Source organism: Lithobates pipiens, unplaced genomic scaffold (assembly GCF_037356315.1).
Source record: "Lithobates pipiens isolate NorthernLeopardFrog02 unplaced genomic scaffold, aLitPip1_a1.2 Scaffold_18, whole genome shotgun sequence".
NCBI classification, from domain to species: Eukaryota; Metazoa; Chordata; class Amphibia; order Anura; family Ranidae; genus Lithobates; species Lithobates pipiens.
This window is the reverse complement of record NW_027507758.1, coordinates 77,645,911-77,669,096: the sequence shown is the minus strand read 5'-3', so window position 1 is coordinate 77,669,096 and position 23,186 is coordinate 77,645,911. Positions and strand designations below refer to the sequence as shown.

At 44.7% G+C, this 23,186-nt stretch overlaps 1 protein-coding gene across 2 annotated transcripts in view; it reads right to left on the bottom strand.

Annotated features, from left to right (window-relative positions):
- BROX (BRO1 domain and CAAX motif containing) overlaps window positions 1-23,186 on the bottom strand; it is a 43,435-nt gene that overhangs the window by 15,475 nt on the left and 4,774 nt on the right. For both annotated transcript variants that reach the window (XM_077485805.1, XM_077485804.1), the window contains 4 exons: window positions 10,447-10,584; window positions 7,353-7,459; window positions 2,621-2,717; window positions 535-630 (listed from right to left, as the gene is read on the bottom strand). In XM_077485805.1, coding sequence (XP_077341931.1) covers window positions 535-630; window positions 2,621-2,717; window positions 7,353-7,459; window positions 10,447-10,547 — 401 coding nt within the window. In that variant the 5' untranslated portion in view covers window positions 10,548-10,584. The remainder of the gene's footprint in view (window positions 1-534; window positions 631-2,620; window positions 2,718-7,352; window positions 7,460-10,446; window positions 10,585-23,186) is intronic.

The window sequence follows — 23,186 nt, the reverse complement described above, 5'->3', positions numbered from 1 at the left end:
GACTTTGCTTGTTGGCCGTTTTTTTGGCTGTTTTTACAAGCTGAAAACGCTCAGGTGTGAATGCTTCCTTATATATACCTCCCCAACCAGCAGGGACATCTGTAAAAAAGAACCATTAACCAACACAAAGCCTGCAAAGGAACGATAAAATCCACCATAAATGGAGGACATACAGTAGACAAGCCTGGTTTTTGGAGTTGTCAAGGCCTGGCCATAACGTGTGATGTCATATCTCACCACAGTCTTTTTAAATCCCTCTAACATAGAGGAACCCCTAAAATACCCTTCAAGTCCCAGGAAACCTCTGCTAATTACTGTTATGTCTACAGCTCACAGTATTAATGTGGTGGTCAGTGGGGAGAATATCTTCAGATATTTAAAAAGATCGCTGTTGTCAGTGTTTATATATCTAAATGGCTGAAACTGTCATTGCCCGAGAAAGTTTTGGAGGATCCCTGGATAAAAATGTTACCATAGCATCTTGTCTAGAAAAGCCATAATGATCCTTTACATTGTGTCCCCGTGTATACTCACTCTTCCTTTCCAGACAATCGGGAGGCATATTTGGTATGCCAAAGAGCCACATTAAACCCCATGGAGATCAGCTCAAAGACGGCATCTTGCTGAGAGCTGTAGAGAAAAGACACATTGAATTTACAGTCTCTGTTTTAGCTCTTTAATAGGCGTAGAGCCACATATCAATTATTTAAAGTGTATCAATAGCAAAACTTTTGTTTATTTTGTTTTAAAAGAAAGTAGGCAAAGGATTAGAACCCCTGTGAGATTGAACTGTTGTCCAGGACTTCATTGGAAGGATTTTCTATTATTTCTTCACCCCAGAACAACCTTTTCACCAGGCAGGAAGTGAAGGTAACTCTCCAACAGCAACAGCTACAGAAGCAAAAACACTCCAAATCCCTTATAGCCAAGGAAGCTGCCATCTTACCCTTTTGGGCTGCAGTTTACGTGGGGCTGCATATGTGATCAGTTCTGACACCAGCCATTTGATGGCATGACAGTTTGATGGCATGACAGTTTGATTGAGGACACAAGCAACTGTGACAGTCATCGTTCGCAGCACGCCTTGAATGTGACTATTCTAGGAAAAGTTAAATTGATGGGTTTAGTTCTGCTTTAACCACTTACGGGCCACCGCACGGCGATATACGTCCTAAGTTTGAAGAGGAATAATCATAGTTATGTCAGCAGCTAGCTGCCATAACCCCAGTATCCTCTTCTTCATCCAGTGGTCTGCTTTCCGATAAGAGTGGTCTCTGTGGCAGATTCGGCTCAAGATAACTTTTTTTGGCAGCGGGAGAGGGGCCCCGCGCTCCCGCCACGCTCCGGTGCCCTCCGCCGCTTACCGAAGCCATCTGAAGCGATTGGATCCTTTCACATGCTGGGTATGGAGACAAGTTAGGGGAAGGTGGCCCCCACCCGCCTCCATACCATTGCTGGGCAGATTTTTTTATTTAAAATGACAATTTTTTTTTTATTGCATTTTAGTGTAAATATGAGATCTGAAAGAGAGAGATCTGGGATCTTTTTGACCCCAGATCTCATATTTAAGAGGTCCTGTCATTTTTTTTTTTACCTATTACAAGGGATGTTTATATTCCTTGTAATAGGAATAAGTGACAGATTTTTTATTTTAAAAGAACAGTGTAAAAGAAATAAAAAAGGTAAAATAAATAAGAAATTTTTTTTTTTTTTAAACGCGCCCTGTCCCGCCGAGCTCGCATGCAAAAGTGTACGCATACGTGAGTAGGACCAGAATAGGAAAACGGCGTTCAAACCACACATGTGAGATATCACCAGGATTGGTAGAGCGAGAGCAATAATTCTAGCCCTGGACCTCCTCTGTAACTCAAAACATGCAACCTGTAGAATTTTTTTAAACATCGCCTATGGATATTTTTAAGGGTGAAAGTTTGTTTCCATTCCACGAGCGGGCACAATTTTGAAGCGTGACATGTTGGGTATCAATTTACTAAGCATAACATTATCTTTTACAATATAAAAAAACCCCCAAAAAACTAAATTGGGCCAACTTTACTGTCGTCTTATTTTTTAATTCAAAACTGTCTATTTTTTCCCAAAAAAAAAGTGCGCTTGTAAGACCGCTGCGTAAATACGGTGCAAGAGAAAGTATTGCAACGACCGCCATTTTATTCTCTAAGGTGTTAGAAAAAAAATGTATAGTGTTTGGGGGTTCTAAGTAATTTTCTAGCAAAAAAAAATAAACTGTTTTTAACTTGTAAACAACAAATCTCAAAAAGAGGCCTGGTCCCTAAGTGGTTAAGTAGAGAAATCCTAAAACCTCTGTCAGTTTGTTATTATTATTGTCTGTTCCCATGTTGCAGATTTCCCCTTACTTCCTGTTTGGTAACAGAACAGAAAGTGACGGAAAAATGGAGCCCCTGAAAGTAGCAAAAACTTACCAACAATTTTATAACAATGTTACATTTGTCATTGCAATGTAGCAGGATGGCTAAAATCTTATGATTCATAGATTATCGGGCAAGTGGTAGTCAGTTAATGAGGCACTTAAAATAACAAAACAATCCTCTTGCTATGGAGCCAGCAGACACGTCTTACATTCCATGTTTTGATGGAGTACCTCGGAGCGTTGGCCTGCAGGGTGTCTGTCCACTTGAAGTTCTGGATGTATCGCAGCTTGTTGTCTTGTGTTCCACCATCCAGTGAATTAATAAAACCTAATATTCAGAAGGAAGGCATCATGTGATGAAATCAGTAACTGAGCACTAAGATGACCAGTAACCCCTAAGGCTGACTTCACACCTATGTGTTGCATATTACTAAAGGGACAGTTACACAAGGGACTCTGTGCAGTGCGTTGTGGTGCCTTTCATTTAGGCACACAAGTACAGTACCCTGTTGCACACTACAGAATTATTATACATTAGCAGCCCATTCTATCTTAACTGGCTGCCGCAATAAAGGTCAACTCAAGCAACACCACACGTAAACATTAATACGGTAATGTACCACAAGAGATTATGCAGGAATGAAGTCCATGAACACTATTCCATAATTCTAAATTCATCCGACTGTAAAAATACTCCTTTATGCTCTTTACATACTTACAGTGGATGTAAACCCTCACATATACAGTGAGGGAAAAAAGTATTTGATCCCCTGCTGATTTTGTACGTTTGCCTACTGACAAAGAAATGATCCGTCTGTAATTTTAATGGTGGGTATATTTTACCAGTGAGAGACAGAATAACAACAAAAATATCCAGAAAAACTTATTTAAAAAAAGTTATAAATTGATTTGCATTTTAATGAGTGAAATAAGTATTTGATCCCCTATCAATCAGCAAGATTTCTGGCTCCCAGGGGTCTTCTATACAAGTAACAAATTGAGATTAGTAGCACTCTCTTAGGGTCCTTTCACACGGGGCGGATCAGTTCTGATCCGCCCCGTGGATATCCGTTTGCTCAGCGGGGATCACTCTGCCGATCCCCGCTGAGCAGGGAAATGACAGCTCCGTCTCTGCACACTGCGCAGGGACGGACCTGTCACAGCGCCGCTCTCCCCTATGGGAGATCGGATGACGACGGACCGCAGTGCCCGTCGTCACCCGATCCGATCCGCAGACGGATGGAAAAATAGCTTTTTCCTCCGTTACACTTTTTCGGATCGGAGCGGGTCGGATGTCAGCGGACATGTCACCGCTGACATCCGACGCTCCATAGAGCTCTATGGAGCACCCGTTCAGGTCCGCCTGAAAAACTGACAGGCGGGCCTGAACGGCACGTCAGTGTGAAAGAGGCCTTAAAGACAGTGTTCCTAATCTCAGATTGTTACCTGTATAAAAAAAAAAAAAGGCAAGTGTCCACAGAAGCAATCAGATTCCAATCTCTCCACCATGGCCAAGACCAAATCGCTGTCCAAGGATGTCAGGGACAAGATTATAGACTTACACAAGGCTGAAATGGACTACAACACCATCGCCAAGCAGCTTGGTCAGAGGGTGACAACAGTTGGTACGATTATTTGCAAATGGAAGAAACACAAAATAACTCTCAATCTCCCTCGGTCTGGGGCTCCATGCAAGATCTCACCTCGTGGAGTTTCAATGATCATCAGAACAGTGAGGAATCAGCTCAGAACTACACAGGAGAATCTTGAAAATGATCTCAGGGCAGCTGGGACCATAGTCACCAAGAAAACAATTAGCAACACACTACGATAAAAAGGACTGAAATCCTGCAGCGCCCACAAGGTCCCCCTACTCAAGAAAGCGTATGTACAGGCCCGTCTGAACTTGTCAGAAGTTATCATGCTGATAACAGAGCAACGAAACAGCAGGAAGACACAGGACTTAGCGTTTTGGAGAGAGATAAGTAAACATTACAGATATATGTGCCCAGGTGAAATTTCATTAATCAGGTTTACCATCCACTTTAAATATAGATTGGTTTTTGTCAGGTTTCACTTGGTGCACATAAACCTTTCTAATATTTTTCACAGCTCTGTCCTTTCTTCTTACTAGGAAGTGCAGTGGTCTCCAAACTGCAGCTCAGGGGCCACATTGGCCCTTTGCTTGCCTTTATCTGGCCTTTGGGGCACTATTCCACCAACTGACACCATTAATGGGGTATTAATCTCCTTATTGATATCAACAATGGGGCACTATTTATCCCATTAAAACCAATGATGGGGCACTTATGCCAAGACATTTTTTACTCCCACTGGCCACAATCCGGCCCCCCTAGAGTCTGAAGAACACTAAATTAGCCCTATGCTTGGAAAATATGGAGACCTTGTCCTAGTGGTACATAAGTGTGCTCCATCCTTCTCTTTTCAGTGTAGAAGACATCAACAAATGCAACGCTCATTTTCCCCTTGCACCCGCTGAAGTTATCTGCTCAGCAGAGCACAATGGGGCTCGGAAGGACGGTGCTCCCTGTACTGCTAGAGGGTGCGTGCCCTAATCCATCCTGGGAGAGAGAAAAGGATAGAGCTGTGAAAAAGAAGAAGTGTTTGGGGAAGGGTTCACTTCACAAATGGCCTACAGGTATGGGAGGAGCATAAAACTAGATTTTAAAAATCGTATTATGTTAAAAAGGATGGAGTAGTGTTCATGGACTGCATATCATATTTTTTAAGGTGAACAAACCCTTTAAAAAACAACAAATTTAACCATGTACAAAAAACAAAACAAAGACAATAGTATAATAATTTGGCGGCATACACGTAATAATGGCAACAGCTGTGGGTGGCGTCCAAAGCCATTTTATGCGACATTTCAATTACATTTTTTTGTAACTTTTCACGCAGAAGACAAATACAGTGGGTGGGGGAAAAGTATGCCAGGCGAGGGGGGCGAAGCTCTCACCTCACCACAGACTAAATTATACTTTCTCTATGCCCTTGTACACACGGTCGGACATTCCGACGGAAAATGTCCGATCGGACCGTGTTGTCGGATAATCCGACCGTGTGTGGGCTCCATCGGACTGTTTCCGTCGGAATATCCAACCAACAAAGTTTTAGAGCTGGGCTATAAAAATTTTCGGACAACATGATCTGATTGGACTTTGCCCGATTGTTTGTAGAGAATTTCCGATCGGACAAAGTGCCATGCATGCTCAGATCAAATTCCTAGACCAAAGCTATTGGCTACTAGCGTGAACGTAGTCCCGTCATAATGAAATAACGTCAACACGTTCTGAACGATCGGATTTTCCGAAAACTTTGTCCGACTGTGTGTATGCAACACCAGTTTCGGACAAAATCCGTCAGACGAAATCTGACGGATTTGGTTGTCGGAATGTCCGACCATGTGTGTACAAGGGCTAAGAGATGTAGGGGAGGCTTAGGAGTTTTATAATGCTAACCATTTAGGAAGGCATTTCTGTGAGATGGTTTTAGCAGAGAACAGTAGGATGCAATTAACACAATCATAAGTATAAAGTCAAATACCTCAAGTTTTATATTAGTTAAACATTATACATACATACATACATACATAGGTGTGTACATTTGTGGCATTTAACCCTTTTTGTGCTGAAAATGAAATCTAGATGCCCACGCTAAATTTAGCAACATCATGAACTCAACTTAAAGAAGAATTCTAGGGAAAAAAACTGTTCCCATACAGTGAGGCTTTGCCTGCACTGCAAGGGTTAACTGATTGTTTTTGTCTGGGGGTGAGGAGAGTGGAGATATACCGTATTCAATCGACGTATAACACACACAGGCATAGAAAACGCACCCTAATTTATGAGGGAAGTTTCAGTGGAAAAAAAAAAAAAATAAGAAAAAACACCTTACATTTTAAATAAAGAACTTTAGCAAAATAAAAGGTCAGTGACCATCAATGCAGCCTAATCTGTGCCCATCTGCAGCCTCACCAGTGCCCATAGGCAGCCTGATCTGTGCCCATCAATTCAGCCTGATCTGTGCCCATCAATTCAGCCTGATCTGTGCCCATCAATGCAGCCTGATCTGTGCCCATCAATGCAGCCTGATCTGTGCCCATCAATGCAGCCTGATCTGTGCCCATCAATGCAGCCTAATCTGTGCTGTATTACACAGAGCCAGGATCCCCTGTGTACTCGCTGCTCAGTTACACACAGTCCCGCCTCCTTGGCAGGCTCTTATTCTAAATTAAGCTTTTAGCTTGCACTCCTATGTCATACCATTCAGATTGGTTCCCCATCATTAGTAGGGACAAATGCTGCCAGTATAGCTGGGAGTACAACCAGCAGATTGAATGGAAAAAAATAAAAAATCTCAGATTCCTGCATCCACACAAATCATGTGGAAGCAGGAATAGACCCCCCCCCCCCCCCCTCCACTAGTGTATTATGACAGCAGGGACTCTTCCCTCTGTCAGAATACAATGATCAGCAGTGCCTGATCGAATGCTTGTTTTCCAGCAGAATTGTTTGACAGAAGCTGGTCAAATGATGGTCTTCTGTTGAACAGAGAGCGGCACACACAAATGGAAATTCAGCCGTTTCAGTTTCAATACATGTATACCCAGCTTAACAGCCAAATGTGTTGGTTCATAGCTGTCAAAGGCAGGACATTTATAAACACAGTTTCTCAATTCCAGTCCTTAAGGCGCCCCAACAGCTCATGTTTTCAGGCCCTCCGTTATTTTGCACAGGAGATTTGATCCGTTTCACTGCCTTAGTAATTACCACAGTCGTTTCATCTGAGGGAAATCCTGAAAATATGACCTGTAGGGAGCCTTTGAGGACTGGAGATGAGAAACACTGTATTAACATATCCTTGGCACACTGCGTCATGCTAAGGAATATTATCATAGAGAGACTGTGGGCAGCGAGGGGATAATCCAGCAGTTACATACCGAGCAGCAAGGAGAAATAGGCATCTGCTGCGTTCTTCATCATATCAGGGTTACAGGTGACATCTGTAAAAAGTTCCATCAGACGTGCTCTTGTACTTCTGAGATCACTGCAGGGCAAGAGAGAGAAAAAAAACAGAGCTGAGAGCCCACAACCCGGAGCATTGGAAGGAAAAGAACCATTTAACATTTGCAGTGCAGTGGAAGCACTACTGTAAGGGTTGTTTTTTTTTTAATTTCCACAGACTTCAGCTTTAACCACTTGACCACTGGGCACTTAAACCCCCTTCCTAACCAGACCAATTTTCAGCTTTCGGCGCTCTCACAATTTGAAGGACAATTACTCAGTCATGCAACACTGGACCTATATGACATTTTTGTCCTTTTTTTCACACAAATAGAGCTTTCTTTTGGTGGTATTTAATCACCGCTGGGTTTTTTATTTTTTGCGCTATAAATCAAAAAAGACTGCAAATTCTGTAAAAAGATAAATAAATAAAAACTCTTTGTTTGTTAAAATTTATTGCAGAGTATTAGCAGAGTATTGCACAGTGTTGCAGAGTATTGGCAGAGTATTGCACAGTATGGGGAGAGTATTGGCACAGAGTAGCACTGTGGGCACTACACATTCAGTCCACAGCGCTGCTGCCATCTCTCCCCCTCTCCCCTTGTACTGTATCGATCGGTACAGAGAGGGGAGGGAGGAACCGGCGTCATGACTTGTTTACAAGTGATCACTCCTTCATTTGACGGAGAGATCACATGGTAAACTGGCGCTACCAGCGGCTGTTTACCGCGGTCCATGATGCGCCAGGTCTTACGGACCTGGCGGTCACAGATGTTTGCGGGAGCGCATGAGAGCAAGATTCCGGGAGGACGTCCATGTATACCCACCTAGAAAAACACGACCGCGCTGTAGCCGTCTTTCGGCTATGGCCCGGTTGGCAAGTGGTTAAATCTTTAAAGAGATAAAAAAAAAAAAAAAAATTACCTACGATTGCAGTTATTGTATTTATTTTAAAAAGGTACATGTGACAGGGGCTTTTGCAGGGGACTGCAGGGTAACCTCTTGCCTACTGACTATGAGCCCTGGCATTTGAGGGAGCTACAAGCATTCAGGAAGATGTCCTGTTATATAATGCAAGCTGGCATGTAATTACCACACTTAACAGTCAAGGAAGCCATAATGGTCTCCGCCAACTTGAAACTCAGTGAGACGATGGATGTGAAAAGCTGGTTAATGAGATTTGGACAGCCCTGGGTCTTCCTGAATGCTGGGGGACTGTTGTCGTGTTCTGTCGAGAAGTGCCCAGAATGTACTGCACATGCGCCGTATGGAAGAGCACAACAGCTGATTTGCTGATCAGCTGCAGTGACGTGACCAGAGCGCAAGCGCACATCATATGGGGCATCTCTCGATGGGAGATACCATTTCACAAACACAATTTAAATCTATACAACAGCAGAGGAGCCCATAGTTCTCATATTGTGCATCGCTGCTGCTGGAGGGTGGCTAGTGGCTGTGTTGAAGGGCTGGTTTTGTCTGTGTCTGTGTAGCAACTCGCCCTTTCACACAGGCAAAACTGGCCGTTCAACACAGCAAACTCACCCTGTAACAAAGATAAAAGCGGACCATCAGACCACTATAAAGCCGCCCCCTCAACAGCGAGGCACAATGTGAGAACTATGCCCCCCCCCCCCCCCGCTGTTTGCATAGGTTTCAATTGTGGCCGTGTAATGGCATCTCCCATCGAGAGATTCCTTCTACGATGTGCGCTTGCCCCCTGGTCATGTCACTTCAGCCGATCGGCGAATCTGCTGACATGTGGGTCCGTCCTGCGCATGCGCGGGCACTATTCAATGTGGGGGACTTCTCAACAGAACACCGGACTATCTGAGGTGGGCACTCCCTGACCAATCAAGGCTTGTCTAGGTGCCTAGCTGTTAAATAAATTACTGTTTATTTAGATCAATGTTAGCTGTTAAATAATTAGATTGCTGTTTGCATTGCTATGTTTTTACTGGTTGTACATCTTATCCAATCTATGCTAAAATTCCCAACAGGGGAAAGCCCACCTGGGGGGTATAAAAGCTTGTGTCTGGGTTTTAAAAAAGTTTTATTCCTTTGTTTTTTTTTGTTTTTTTTTAAATCTCAAAATCTTTTCTGTGTAGGACGCTTGGGGTAAAGGTCTGGTATTGGCCATCGGTCAGCTGGAAAGGTTTGGGGGGCAGGTGGCACAGTTTGGCAGAGGCACCCAGGCAGGGTGCCAGGTGGTCCCTCACAGTACATTTATTTGTAAATGCAACTAGTTTTAAATACCGGTATATATCTGCATTTCAGTCTATTGTAATCATCTCTACAGCAACAATAAGACAAGGAGAGGGAAGGACAGCACCAAGAGCCCATCGGGTGTTCTTTATGCAGATATGTGGGCAAGGAACATGCTGACCGAAGCAGAAATATGCCCTCTTCAATCTGTTGCTGCTCCTTTATTGCTCAATTACAGACTGGAATGGGGAGACGACCAAGCTGGGTTACTTTGCCACTTCATGAAGAGTGCACAGTATATGCGGCCTCATGGAAGTGGGTCTTCTTTCATTGGGCATATATGTGCTACTGTGTTAGTGTTGGAAGTGCGCTTGCACAGAATGCTATCAGCACTGAGCCTGAGCTGTCATGGAAAGTTCTGGGTCTCATACTAAAATGACTGGAAACTGGGAGGACCAGTTCCTGACCACATGATCAGTGCGATAGTTTGTGATTGGTTATCGCAGTGATCAATCAGACCTGTTCCTGAGTTGTTGTTCTCCTTGAATAGAGAAAAGTATACAATGTATATTCAGGCATTGGGATTTGTTTTACCCTTTGTTTTAAAGGGGTTAGAAAAGGAAATCAGGCCAGCAGGCTGTGCAGTATGACAGAGTTGTGTAAATCTCAGGGCTGGCAGGACCAAGATATCAATTCTTTGGCAGGTAAAACAGCTCCAATATGTGTATTTCAGTGGCGTATGGAGCGTTTGCCTGGAGTTCAGATACTACAGAATAAGTCAAAAACTGAACATATTTCATGTATGAGAAAGTCATCATAAAATCTTACCTGCATATCTTCGATGCTGCTTGGGTGGAAGCCACTCCATAGAAATTAAATGACACCGGAGCGGTTGCCTTTAAGGGGTTACGGTGAAACCAGTGTGTCATGCTCGCAGAATATTTTCTTTACCGGACTCTCTATCTCCTGTGGGGAATAAAAACACTTGGTGTTTAAGATACAGTTGCAGAGTTTTATGCCTAGCGATGTGGTCAAGGGCCTCAACATAGGGAAAATATGAAGAAAATGTCACAAGCAAGACACAATTTTTTCACATTTCCTTTAGCATACACAGCGTATTTAAAGTCGTAACGCCTTCATGTTTTGGATAGAGCGGTGAATAGTTAGAACCCCTATCTAGCTTTTTTTTTCCTTGCGCCTTTCCTTTTGTGAAGGGGGGGGGGGGAATTCTCTTCACTTCCCATTTTAAAGAAACAGGAAGTGGAAGAAATCTCTCCAAAGTAGGAGCAAATCTAGCGGTCACCAGCATGGGTCTTCCCTTCACTTCCTGTTCTTGTGACAACTGTAAATTTTTGGATTTAACATTTTCTATCACAGTGGTAATGAGCACAAAGACAAACAAATCCTTACTTACTTCAGCCAGCCATACATGGATCGAAGTTTGTCTGGTTCAACGGGAACTAGCTGAGATTCGATCTATGGGTAAGCTGCAACTAAGTCAATCCATCTAGTGACCTGGGTACAACCAGCCTGTCGGATTTTTTTTAAATGCGATCACTGCCAGTTGGTTTAGCCACTAGCAGTAATCATTGTGCTCTGCTGGCCAGCCGGCTTTTCCCCCATCAACACTGACACTGTGTTGATGGGGGAATGAAACAATTTTATTTCCTTCCACCTGCAGTGGAAGGAAAAATATTCCAATCATCTATGGACTGCTTAAGCCCTTGTACACACGTTCGGACATTCCAACAACAAAATCCGTCGGATTTTGTCCGAAACTGGTGTTGCATACACACGGTCAGACAAAGTTGTCGGAAAATCTGATCGCTCGTAATGTGATGACGTTTGTACATTACGACGGGACTATGTTCAGGCTAGTAGCCAATAGCTTTGGTCTCGTAATTTGATCTGAGCATGCGTGGCACTTTGTCCGATCGGAATTCTCTACAAACGATCGGACAAAGTCCGATCGGATCATGTTGTTGGAAAAATTTTATATCCAGCTCTCAAACTTTGTTGGTCAGACATTCCGACGGAAAAAGTCCAATGGAGGCCACACCCGGTCGGATTATCTGACAACGCGGTCCGATCGGACATTTTCCGTTGGAATGCCAGACTGTGTGTACAAGGGCTAATGCCGTGTACACACGGTCGGAATTCCGGCCAGAAAAAGACCGATGAGAGCTTTTCATCGGAAAATTTGACCATCTGTATGCTCCATTGAAACTTAGCTGTCCGAATTTCCACCAGCCAAAAATTGATAGCATGTTCTGTGTATGCAATTCTGACACTCCAAAAAAATCACGCATGCTCAGATTCAACTACGAGACAGAAGCTATTGGCTACTAGCTATTGAACTTCCTTTTTCTAGTTCGGTCATACGTGTTGTACGTTACCACGTTCTAAACTATCGGAATTTGGTGTGACCGTGTGTAGGCAAGACAGCTTGAGCGGAATTCCGTCTGGAAAACCATCAGAGCTTCTTCCGACGAGAATTCCGATCGTGTGTACGCGGCATAAGACAGCTGTCACCAGAATAAATGTCCCCACTGCAAGATTTCTTCTCGATTCCTGTACTAGAAAAATCTCAAACTAAACTACAACATCTTACTTGGAATAAAGGTAACGCAAGACAGTTTGCTGACTTTAGCACAGCTGCCAATATTTCCTGCATATCATTAGAAGTCACTGAGTAATTCTGCATGTTAATGGGGGTTATTATTTACCATGTTCCATTATGCTGCCCCCACTCCTATCTCAGATCCTAATCACATTCAGAAATATTCAGCATGAAAACTGAATAGACACACTGCTATGGAGCATTCAATCATCCCATTGTCGGTGAAGGGCGTTCGCTCTACAGTGGGCAGAGTGACGGCGATATTCAGCGCTCATACTCCATCTACATGGACGTACAATGTCAATATTGTATTTCCTGGCCTTTTATATCTTGGGAAAATTATTATAATATTCCAGACAAAGATGCATTGATAACAGCAGACATTAACCCCTTCTGGGCCTATGTGTTTTTTTTTGGAGGACCAAATCATTCTGGGTAAAGACTTTGTTTTTACATTTTATTTTTCCCTAATGCCACGTACACACGGTCAGATTTTCCAGCGGAAAACGCTCAATGGGAGCCTTTTGTAGGAAATTCCGACCGTGTGTAGGCTCCATCGGACAGTTTCCATCGGAATTTCCGCTGCACAAAATTTGAAATCTGGTTCTCAAATTTTCCGACAACAAAATCCGTTCGTCCAAATTCCGATCGTGTGTAGACAACTCCGATGCACAAAGTTCCACGCATGCTCGGAATCAAGCAGAAGAGCAGCACTGGCTATTGAACTTAATTTTTCTCGGTTCGTCATACGTGTTGTACGTTACCGCGTTCTTGACGTTTGCAATTTCCGACCAACTTTGTGTGACCGTGTGTATGCAAGACAAGTTTGAGCCAACATTCGTCGGAAAAAATACATGGATTTTGTTGTCGGAATGTCCGATTGTGTGTACACGGGCATTAGATGCGACAAAGTACTTGAGTACAGTGTAGCTGTCCTTCACCCCATCCCTTGACAGAGGAACAGTGCAAAGCAGCATCACTTTGTTGAGAGATCATGGTTTAATGGCTGTGCTTACCAGCTGAATTTGAAAGCATAAGTTCAAATGTCAACTTTTGCAGGAAAAAAAAAAAAAAAAAAAAGAAAAACATGCAACATTTTTTTTCCGAAGGAGCCAGAAGAGCATTGCAACCACGTTCAACAGATGGCGGGTGCAATGCCAGGCTCCTGTAGGCTCTCTGGATAGCTGTCTGCCTGTACCTCTGATAATGGGCAAGCAGTTACTACAGTGCAGAAAGATCAATGAACTAACACAGCACTCACCAGCGCCCGCACAGTTCATGGTGAACTACGAGGTGGTGTTTCATCAGATTAGGTGACTCATCAGAATGTGTAACAGAAATTACGTTTCATTGCCGCCATCTTGCTACACCCTGCATTTTACACTCATTTTCAACAGTAAACTGAGTTTATATAGTGAAATATAGTACTAAGTACTCCGTCTGACTGGTTAGATGTTGAATTTTAAAAGCAGTGAACTTCTGTCAGATTATCAAACCTGTGAGTTTAGCAGGCTTGCCGCTGCTTTTAAAATCTTTTCTGATTTAAAAGGACTTTTAAAAAAATTTGACGATTCTAGATTTTACTGACGGGGTTTAGATCCAGTTAAAGTGGTTGTAAACCCTTACAAACCACTTTGACCTACAGGTAAACCTAGATTAAGGCTTACCTGTAGGTCCAAGAAATCTCTCCTAAACCTACACGGTTTAGGAGATATTTACTAAAAGACAGTCACAGCTGTCTATGTCACATGCCGCTGCTAACGGCTATATTCCGTTAGTGGCGGCTCCTGTGCGCATGCGCGGGAGTGAAGTCATCACTACTCCGGCGCTGTGAGTGGCCGGAGCAGCGATACCCGGAAGAAGATGGACACGCCGGACTACAGGGGACATCGGTGACTTCGCTGGCTCCTGTGTCAGGTAAGTGACACATAATGGAGTACTATGCGATGCATAGTAGTCCATTATGCTTTACCTTTGCAGGGAGACAAAGAGGAAGTAAACCCATCAGGCCGCGTACACACGGGCGGACTGTTCGCCCAACCTTGTCCGCTGAACAGTGTTTCAGCGGACAGTCCGCTCGTGTGTGGGCTTCAGCGGACAGTTTCAGCGGACTGTTTGACGAACAAAGTCTTACGGAATTTCCGTAAAACTGTTCGCTGAAACTTGATTTCAGCGGACAGTCCGCCCGTGTGTGGGCCAGTCCGCTGTACTTTCGAAATGAGCGGACTGTTCCCGCCCGGAGAAAAGTCCGCTCATTTCGAGCGGGTCTTCAGGTAGGCGGGGCCCGCGACGGAGACGTCGCGGGCTCCGCCGCCTGGTATGGACTTAAAGGGGAACCCCAACGCCGAAAAAAAATCGGCGTGGGGATCCCCCCAAAGTCCACAACAGACCCTTGTCCGAGCACGCTACCCGGCCGGCCAAGAAAGGGGGGCGAGCGAGCACGCCTCCCCGTCCTGAGCCGTACCAGGCCGCGTGCCCTCAACATGGGGGGTGCCTTGGGGAAGGGGGGCCGCGCGGCCCCCCCACCCCAAAGCACCTTGTCCTCATGTTGATGAGGACAAGGGCCTCTTCCCGACAACCCTGGCCGTTGGTTGTCGGGGTCTGCGGGCGGGGGGCTTATCGGAATCCGGGAGCCCCCTTTAATAAGGGGGCCCCCGGATACCGGCCCCCCACCCTATGTGAATGAGTATGGGGTACAATGTACCCCTACCCATTCACCTGTAAAATAAAAGTACCCAAAAAAAAACACAACACACGAGATAAAATATTTTATTGCACAGCTCCGGGGGTCTTCCGTCTTCGGGGGTCTTCTCGCCGGACTCCTCCGCTATCTTCTTGTAGCTCTTTTGCTAGCGGAGGAGTCCGGCTTTCTTCCTCCCCGCCGCCGGCCTCTTCTCCCGACTTCGGGGGTCTTGTCTCCCTCTTCGGTTCTTCTGCCGGGCCACCGCACCTTCTTATAGCTCTTTTGCAGGCGGTGGCCCGGTCTTCTGTCGCCGTCGCCTTCCGTTCTTCTTCTTCTCCAGGAGATGTTGACACGTCGCTCTCTCCGGCCGGCATGCCAGAGCCGCGCTGTGCGGCCACTTATATAGTGACAATGGGGCGGTGTCACATGGTATATGTCACATGGGGACTATGACAACGTAAGGGGGCGGGGTCACCATGAAGAAGAAGAAGAAGAAGAAGAAGAAGAAGAACGGAAGGCGACGGCGACAGAAGACCGGGCCACCGCCTGCAAAAGAGCTATAAGAAGGCGCGGTGGCCCGGCAGAAGAACCGAAGAGGGGGACAAGACCCCCGAAGTCGGGAGAAGAGGCCGGCGGCGGGGAGGAAGAAAGTCGGACTCCTCCGCTAGCAAAAGAGCTACAAGAAGATAGCGGAGGAGTCCGGCGAGAAGACCCCCGAAGACGGAAGACCCCCGGAGCTGTGCAATAAAATATTTTATCTCGTGTGTTGTGTTTTTTTTTGGGTACTTTTATTTTACAGGTGAATGGGTAGGGGTACATTGTACCCCATACTCATTCACATAGGGTGGGGGGCCGGTATCCGGGGGCCCCCTTATTAAAGGGGGCTCCCGGATTCCGATAAACCCCCCGCCCGCAGACCCCGACAACCAACGGCCAGGGTTGTCGGGAAGAGGCCCTTGTCCTCATCAACATGGGGACAAGGTGCTTTGGGGTGGGGGGGCCGCGCGCCCCCCCCCCTTCCCCAAGGCACCCCCAATGTTGAGGGCACGCGGCCTGGTACGGCTCAGGAGGGGGGGCGCGCTCGCTCGCCCCCCTTTCCTGGCCGGCCGGGTAGCGTGCTCGGACAAGGGTCTGTTGTGGACTTTGGGGGAACCCCCACGCCGATTTTTTTCGGCGTTGGGGTTCCCCTTTAAGTCCATTCCAGACGGAGACGTCGCGGGCCCCGCCTACCTTGACACGCGCTCGAAATGAGCGGACTGTCCTCGTGTGTGGGCGAGTCCGTTCATTTCAAAAGTTGCGCGGACTTAGTACGACGAACTTAGTCCGCTCAAAAAGTGCCGTGTGTGGGCAAGTTCGTTCATTCAAAAGTTTGAGCGGACTGTTTGACGAACTTAGTTTCGGCAGACAGTCCGCCCGTGTGTACGCGGCCTCAGGGTTTACTTCCTCTTTAAGGCCCCTTTCACACATGCGGAACGTATGTCCATATTTCATCAATCCGTTTTCGGATGAAACACGGACATACATGCATCCCTATGGGATAGCGGGTGTCAGCGGATGAACAATTGCTGACACCAAATATCATCCGTCCCCGCTATGGTCCGATTCTGCAGATGGAGGAAAATCCTATTTTCTATCCATTTGCAGAGCAGATCGGTCCGTGTTCAATGCACAGGGACCGCCCTGTCATCCGCCGGCTCAGCTGGGATCAATGGAGCGATCTCCGCTGAGCAAGCGGATGTTCACGGGGCGGATCATCATGGATCTGTCCCGTGTAAAAAGGACCCTAACACATATTTAAAGTGTTACTAAACCAACAACAGTAAAATCAGTCTGTATATGCAGTAATGCATACTTGTTATACTCACTGTGGAACCTAAGGGGTTAATCCTCTGCAATGTGTAGAAAGGCTGTTTGATCCTGTCTTCTTCCTGCTCCTCCCCTTCTTTTATTGTCCCCAATCCTTCTCCTTGGAAGCACTCTGCACATGCTCCGTTTGGTGTGTATTGCTAGAGTTTTTTTTTTTACTTGGGAGGGTGCATGTGATCAGCACAGGGCCAATCAGCACTGTTCAGACAGAGGGCAGGGGTCCTGCAGCCTCATAAGACAGTCAAAGTGGAATCAAAACTCCTCTTACAAGCTTTAACCAGTGCTCGGTCGGACACTGATGGGTAGGGGTGCAACGGATCAAAAAACTCACGGATCGGATCATTTTTTGGATCAGCAAATAATAACTGAATTTGCAAAAACCTGTGAAAATTCCACCACCATATAGTACCCATTGTAATATACATCTTCCCCCACTGTAATATTGGCGGAGCCTGGCCGAGTACGGCTGGGTATCGCTGAGTATGGCTGGGTACCGCCGAGTATGGTTGGGTATGGCCAGCGTATTGGCAGGATATTGCAGAGTATTGGCAGGGTATGGAGGGATGGCTGTGACTGCACTTGTCACAGAGCAGCGCTGTGGGCTCTACAGATGCAGCCCACAGTGCTGCTGCCATCCGATCTCTCCTCTCCACTGTACAGATCTGTACACAGAGGGGAGAGAGGAACTGGCATCATCATGATGCCGGTTTGTTTACAAGCGATCGCTCCGTCATTCGCCGCTGCTTCGGAACTAGGCCGAAGCCGCGGCCTTTCCTAAGGCCGAGACCATGGAGCGCTCCGTGGATCGCTGCGTGTGCCGATCCGAATGGTGACGATCCGTTGCACCCCTACTGATGGGGGCACTCTGCACATGCTCAGTTTTGTGTGTATTGCTAGAGAGTTTTTCTTTCCTTGGGAGAGTGCATATGATCAGCACAGGGCCAATCAGCACTGTCCAGACAGGAGGGTCAGGGGTCCTGTAGCCTTAGAGGACAGTCAGTAGAAAGAAAACGCCAAACTTTAACTAGGCACTGATAGAAGTCACAAGACTGCTATATACTGCTGATGAGAAAAGGTATTTAGCAGTTTATATTTACTAAAATAATTCCATGTTTTGTGTACTGTGGGAGACCAGATATAGTGAATGCAGGGTCCTGGGTTTAGTAAAACTAACAAAAATCTATCAAGAAATTGGAGCATCTGTTATCCCCCCATACTCTATATTTATAAAATTTGATACAAGCCACACATACAGGGAATGACAAATTCTATTATCTATAGAACAGAACACATAGTGGTCAGACTCTTCCTATTATTGCTAACTTTTGATTTTATTTTTTTTTAATCAGCAGATTAATGAAAGCATATCCTATGTAATGTGTAGTACAGACTGAATGCATCCAGTAAAATATTAATCAAGTGACATCATTTGTCGGTTTGTCCCGCCCCGTCCGGACTGGTTGAACCTGTCACTGATACACTCGCAGGTCTCTGATAAGGTGTGGCAGACACAGGAGGTGACAATGTGTCACGGTCACATGACTCTACAAAACACACAATTACCGCTCAGCTAACGCTACCCGACTGATCCCTTCTAATGACTGACCTCACTCTACACATTAAAGGGGAACCCCAGACAAAAGGTTATTTTAGCACGCGTGGTAGCGCAGGGAAGGGTTAAAACCTCTGCCAGGTTTTTATTGTGGTCCGTGTCCCTGTTGGGGAATTTCCCACTTCCTTTCCTTGTCCCTGTTACAGGTTTGGGTTAGAGCCCCGCATTAAAGATCTACTTCTGAAATAAAGTATATCCAAAGCTGAAACTTTTTTTGAATGAGAGAATTTTAAAACACCTGTCAGAATTTACAGTTGTCACCAAAATAAAATTGTGAAGAAATCTTTTTTTAAAAAAGAACAGGAAGTGAAGGGAAATCTCCACAATCTCTCCTGTTCTATGCAAAACAAGTTATTAATTATATTTAAATCAGACACCCCCCCCCCCCCCCATCTAACTAAAGAATGCATTCAGTAAAGAAGTAGAAAAATCACCACTTTTTTTTTTTTACCGCTCAAACTCCAGAAAGGTTTACCCCTCTTCCTGACCAGGCAGTTTTTTGCGATACGGCACTGCGTCATTTTAACCGACAATCTTGCGGTCATGCGACAATGTAAAATGTATTTCCTATTTTCCCCACAAATAGAGCTTTCTTTTGGTGGTAATTAAACACCTCTACGGCTTTTATTTTTTCTGCTATAAACAAAAACAGACCGACAATTTTGAAAAAAAAAAAAACAATATTTTTTACATTCTGCTATAAAACATATTCAAAAAATTGAAAAAATAAAATAGAATCAAATTTCTTCATCAATTTAGGCCATTATCTATTCTGCTACAGATTTTTGGTAAAAAAAAAAAAAAAATCCCAAGAAAAGTATATTGATTGTAGGTGCTATAATGTTTGCACAAACCAAACTATGGGATATATTTATGGAATTTTTATTTATTTATTTTTACTAGTAATGGTGGCGATCAGTAACTTATAGTAGATCTGCGATATTGCGGCGGACAAATCGGACACTGAGTGACACGAATACAGTTATCAGTGCTAAAAATATGCACTGTCACTGGCAGGGAAGGGCTTAACATCAGGGGTGATCAAAGGGTTAAATGTGTGCCTAGGGAGTGTTTACTGTCTGGGGGAGGTGCTTGTACTGTGGAAAGGCTGAGACCCATGTTCCTGCTTAGCAAAAACACAAGACCACAACCTTCTTTATGGACAGAACTGGGATCTGCCTGGTTTACATAGGAAGACCATCGTTCTGCTTCCCTCCTGAACAATCGCTGGGTCTGGCGGACAGCGAGTCCACCGGACCCACTTATTGGCTCCTGTTATGTCCAATCACAGGGGGAGCGGATGGCCGGCGGCACATGTGCGCTCCCCAGACCCAAAAGTGCAGAATCACGTACCTGTGTGTGATTCTGCGCAGAGGTGCCGCTGCCCAGCAATAAATGTATGTGGGGCAGTCGGCAAGAGGTTAATATGGGCCCCTTGCAGTGGAATGCCGTAATGTGCTAGTATGCACCACATACTTGCACATTATGGCAGACTTACCTTTAACCCCTTCCCGCCAACACTGCTGTCTGGGTTTGTGATCTCCCACCATTTGAATGGCTGGGCCACAATGACGTCACTCCTGCGCATGCGTTTGAGAGTGACCATCACAGCATGGCATTTTCCATCCACGGCACAAACTGTACCCTGAATGCACAGCATCACTGCACATGTGCAGCAATGTCATTGGCTATTGTCAGTGTGAATCTCTCACATATTCATTGTACCTAGAGTTAACATATTATAAATCATACCCATGGATACAATTTAAAAAATAAGGAGATTACTAGTACTGCCCCTGAAAGCTGGAAATCATTGAAGAAGACACCGCTGCTCCATTAATCCTCAGTTGCTTCCAGATCCCCTGCTGAGCGGCTGGCCTGGTGCACTCTGAATACTGTACAGAAGATTGGCTGCTTGGCACAGCAGACATACAGAGAATGCATTGCATTTTCTGAATGATTGGACAAGTTGGAGAGGAGGGACAGTGACAACACACTCATCCAATCAGAAAATGCTTTTTTTTTTTTAAAGTGAACCCGTTCCCAGACTATGCAAACTACGGGCTCATGCACAGGCCATGAGAGGCACAACATACCGTCATTTTTTTGCACCCCGGGGAGCTGCGAGTGGCACATACTGCTGGCCACAAAAGCGAATGTTGTATGTTCTTTTACTTGGGTAAGTTCCTCATCCTAAAAATATGTCATAATTTATGTGCATCCAAATGCCAATACATCAGCAGTTATCCCCCCAATATTTACCTGAGCCCCCTCTCAATCCAGTGATATGCACAGGAGCTTCGACAGTCCCAGGCATCTCATTCCTCAATGGCTGACACAGCAGTGGGAGCCATTGGCTCTCACTGCTGTCAATAACAGCCAATGAGGAGACAGCAGGGATAGGGCTGAACTGTGGCTCTATGCGTCTTATGGACACACAGATTGGGGCACAGGAGCGAGCACACACCAGTGCCCCCATAGCAGACAGCTTGCTATTGGGGGCACTGGTCTAGGGGGGAGAAGCCATCAGCATTGGTGGAGGACCTGAGGAGGATTGGAGCTACTCTGTGTAAAACCATTACACAGTGTAGGTAAGTATAACATGTCTTTTTTTTTTTTTTTTTTAAACTAACCTTTTTCTTAATTTAGAAGTGCTTCCCAGCATCAGTCAAAGGACTTCTACACAAAGGAGGCTTTTATAACTATATAGCATGCATAAAATATGGCAAATGCATATGCAATCTATAGGGAAAATTGTTGTAAAAATTAGGCCCCTTTCACACTTGTGCGACCTGAAAGTCGCGCGATTTTGCTTTGTCTTTGATGGGACTATGGACCTCAAGTCGGACCAAAGTAGTGCAGTGACTACTTTGAAATCACACAGATATGAATGGTACTCATTGAAAATCATGGGGTAGGACTTGTCATGCGACTTTGCAGTCCTAAGTCGCAGTACAAGTGTGAAAGGGGCCTTAGTGGTTTGGCAACCGGTCCCATTAATATTAAACCTTAAAATACAAAGCAGGATCAAAGGCCATTGGCTCAGAGGAGTTTCTCATCCAGGCTTTGCTGTAGTGCACCAGAGACCACCCCACTGCCTTTATTCTGCAATCTCTGCTTCTGATGCTGCAAAGGAATTCCTAACCACACCCACTGCAAACATCCCACTGTTCTGCACTACCATTTCCATAATAATTGATTTATTTGTCACTTAAAATTTCCCTTTAGCGAGAAGAAACAAATAAGTAAGAATGCAGCCACCATTTCAACGTGTCATGTGCTCTCCCATGTAGCCTGCAGTCCGTGTTCTTTGCTCAGCATGTGATTAGATGATGTCACAGACAGCTATTTATAGAACCTCTGAATCATATCCAATATTGGAATAGAAATCAATCAAGTTCTCAATCTAAGTATTAGCAAATGTGGCAATGCTTCATTCAGATGGTCAATTTGCTTTTTTTGCCAGCAATAAATCGCAGATTCTTGTACAAATCAACGACCGATGCCACCGCTGTTCACATGTAACCATTCCTATGAAAGAGGGTCTCTGACCATCTCTGGATTTAGACAGTTTGCACCCAGGGCCTGTGTTTTCTGGCTGCATAGAAACATCAGCACGAGCGAGCGGTTCCTTCAGTGCACATGTGCCATGACCGGCGGCTCCTGCATCGCGGCCCCAGCCAATCACTCCAGGAGACATGTTGCCGGTCACAGCAGTGTACGTGGACCACTGCAACAGCTTCGATCTAAGGTAAGTATTCCATAATGAGCTAGTATGCGATGCATACTAGCTCATTATTCCTTTGTCTTGCAGGTTGTTTTTGTTTTTTATCCCCAAAGTTTACAACCACTTGAACCACTTCGGCCCCGGAAGGATTTACTCCCTTCCTGACCAAGCTAATTTTTGTGATACGGGACTGTGTCGCTTTAACTGAGAATTTCGCAGTTGTGCGACGTTGTACCTAAACAAAATAGACGTCCTTTTTTTTTGCCACAAATAGAGATTTCTTTTGGTGGTATTTGATCACCCCTGCAATTTTTATTTTTAGCGCTATATACAAAAGAAGAGTGGAAAAAAAAAATACATTATTTTTTACTTTTTGCTACAATAAATATCCCAATTAAAAAAATAAATAAATAAAAAAAAAAAAAAAAAAAAAAAACATCAGTTTAGGCCAGTATGTATTCTTCTATATATTTTTGGTAAAACAAAATTGCAATCAGCGTATATTGATTGGTTTGCGCAAAAGTTATAGCGTCTACAAAATAGGGGATAGATTTATGGCATTTGTAATTTTTTTTTATTTTTTACTAGTAATGGCAGGGATCTGCGATATTTGTTGGGACTGCAACATTGCATCAGACGCTTTTGACACATTTTTGGGACCACTGAAATTTATACAGCGATCAGTGCTATAAAGATGCACCGATTACTGTATAAATATCACTGGCAGGGAACGGGTTAACACTAGGGGGTGATCAAGGTTTTTTTTTTGTTTGGGATCGCAGGGTAGTAAATATTATCCTATTAAAAAAAACAAAAACATTTTTTCTTTCTATTTTCATGATTTTTTTTATAATCATATATTGTAGACAGCGGTGGCTGTCTTCAGGTAAATATCTCCTAAACTGTATAAGTTTAGGAGATATTTCTTGGACCTACAGGTAAGCCTTAATCTAGGCTTACCTGTAGGTCAAAGTGGTTTGTAAGGGTTTACAACCACTTTAAGACAGGAATTGTTACGGGCCAGGCCACTGTGAAAGTAATGTTAGCCATACTCCAGTCG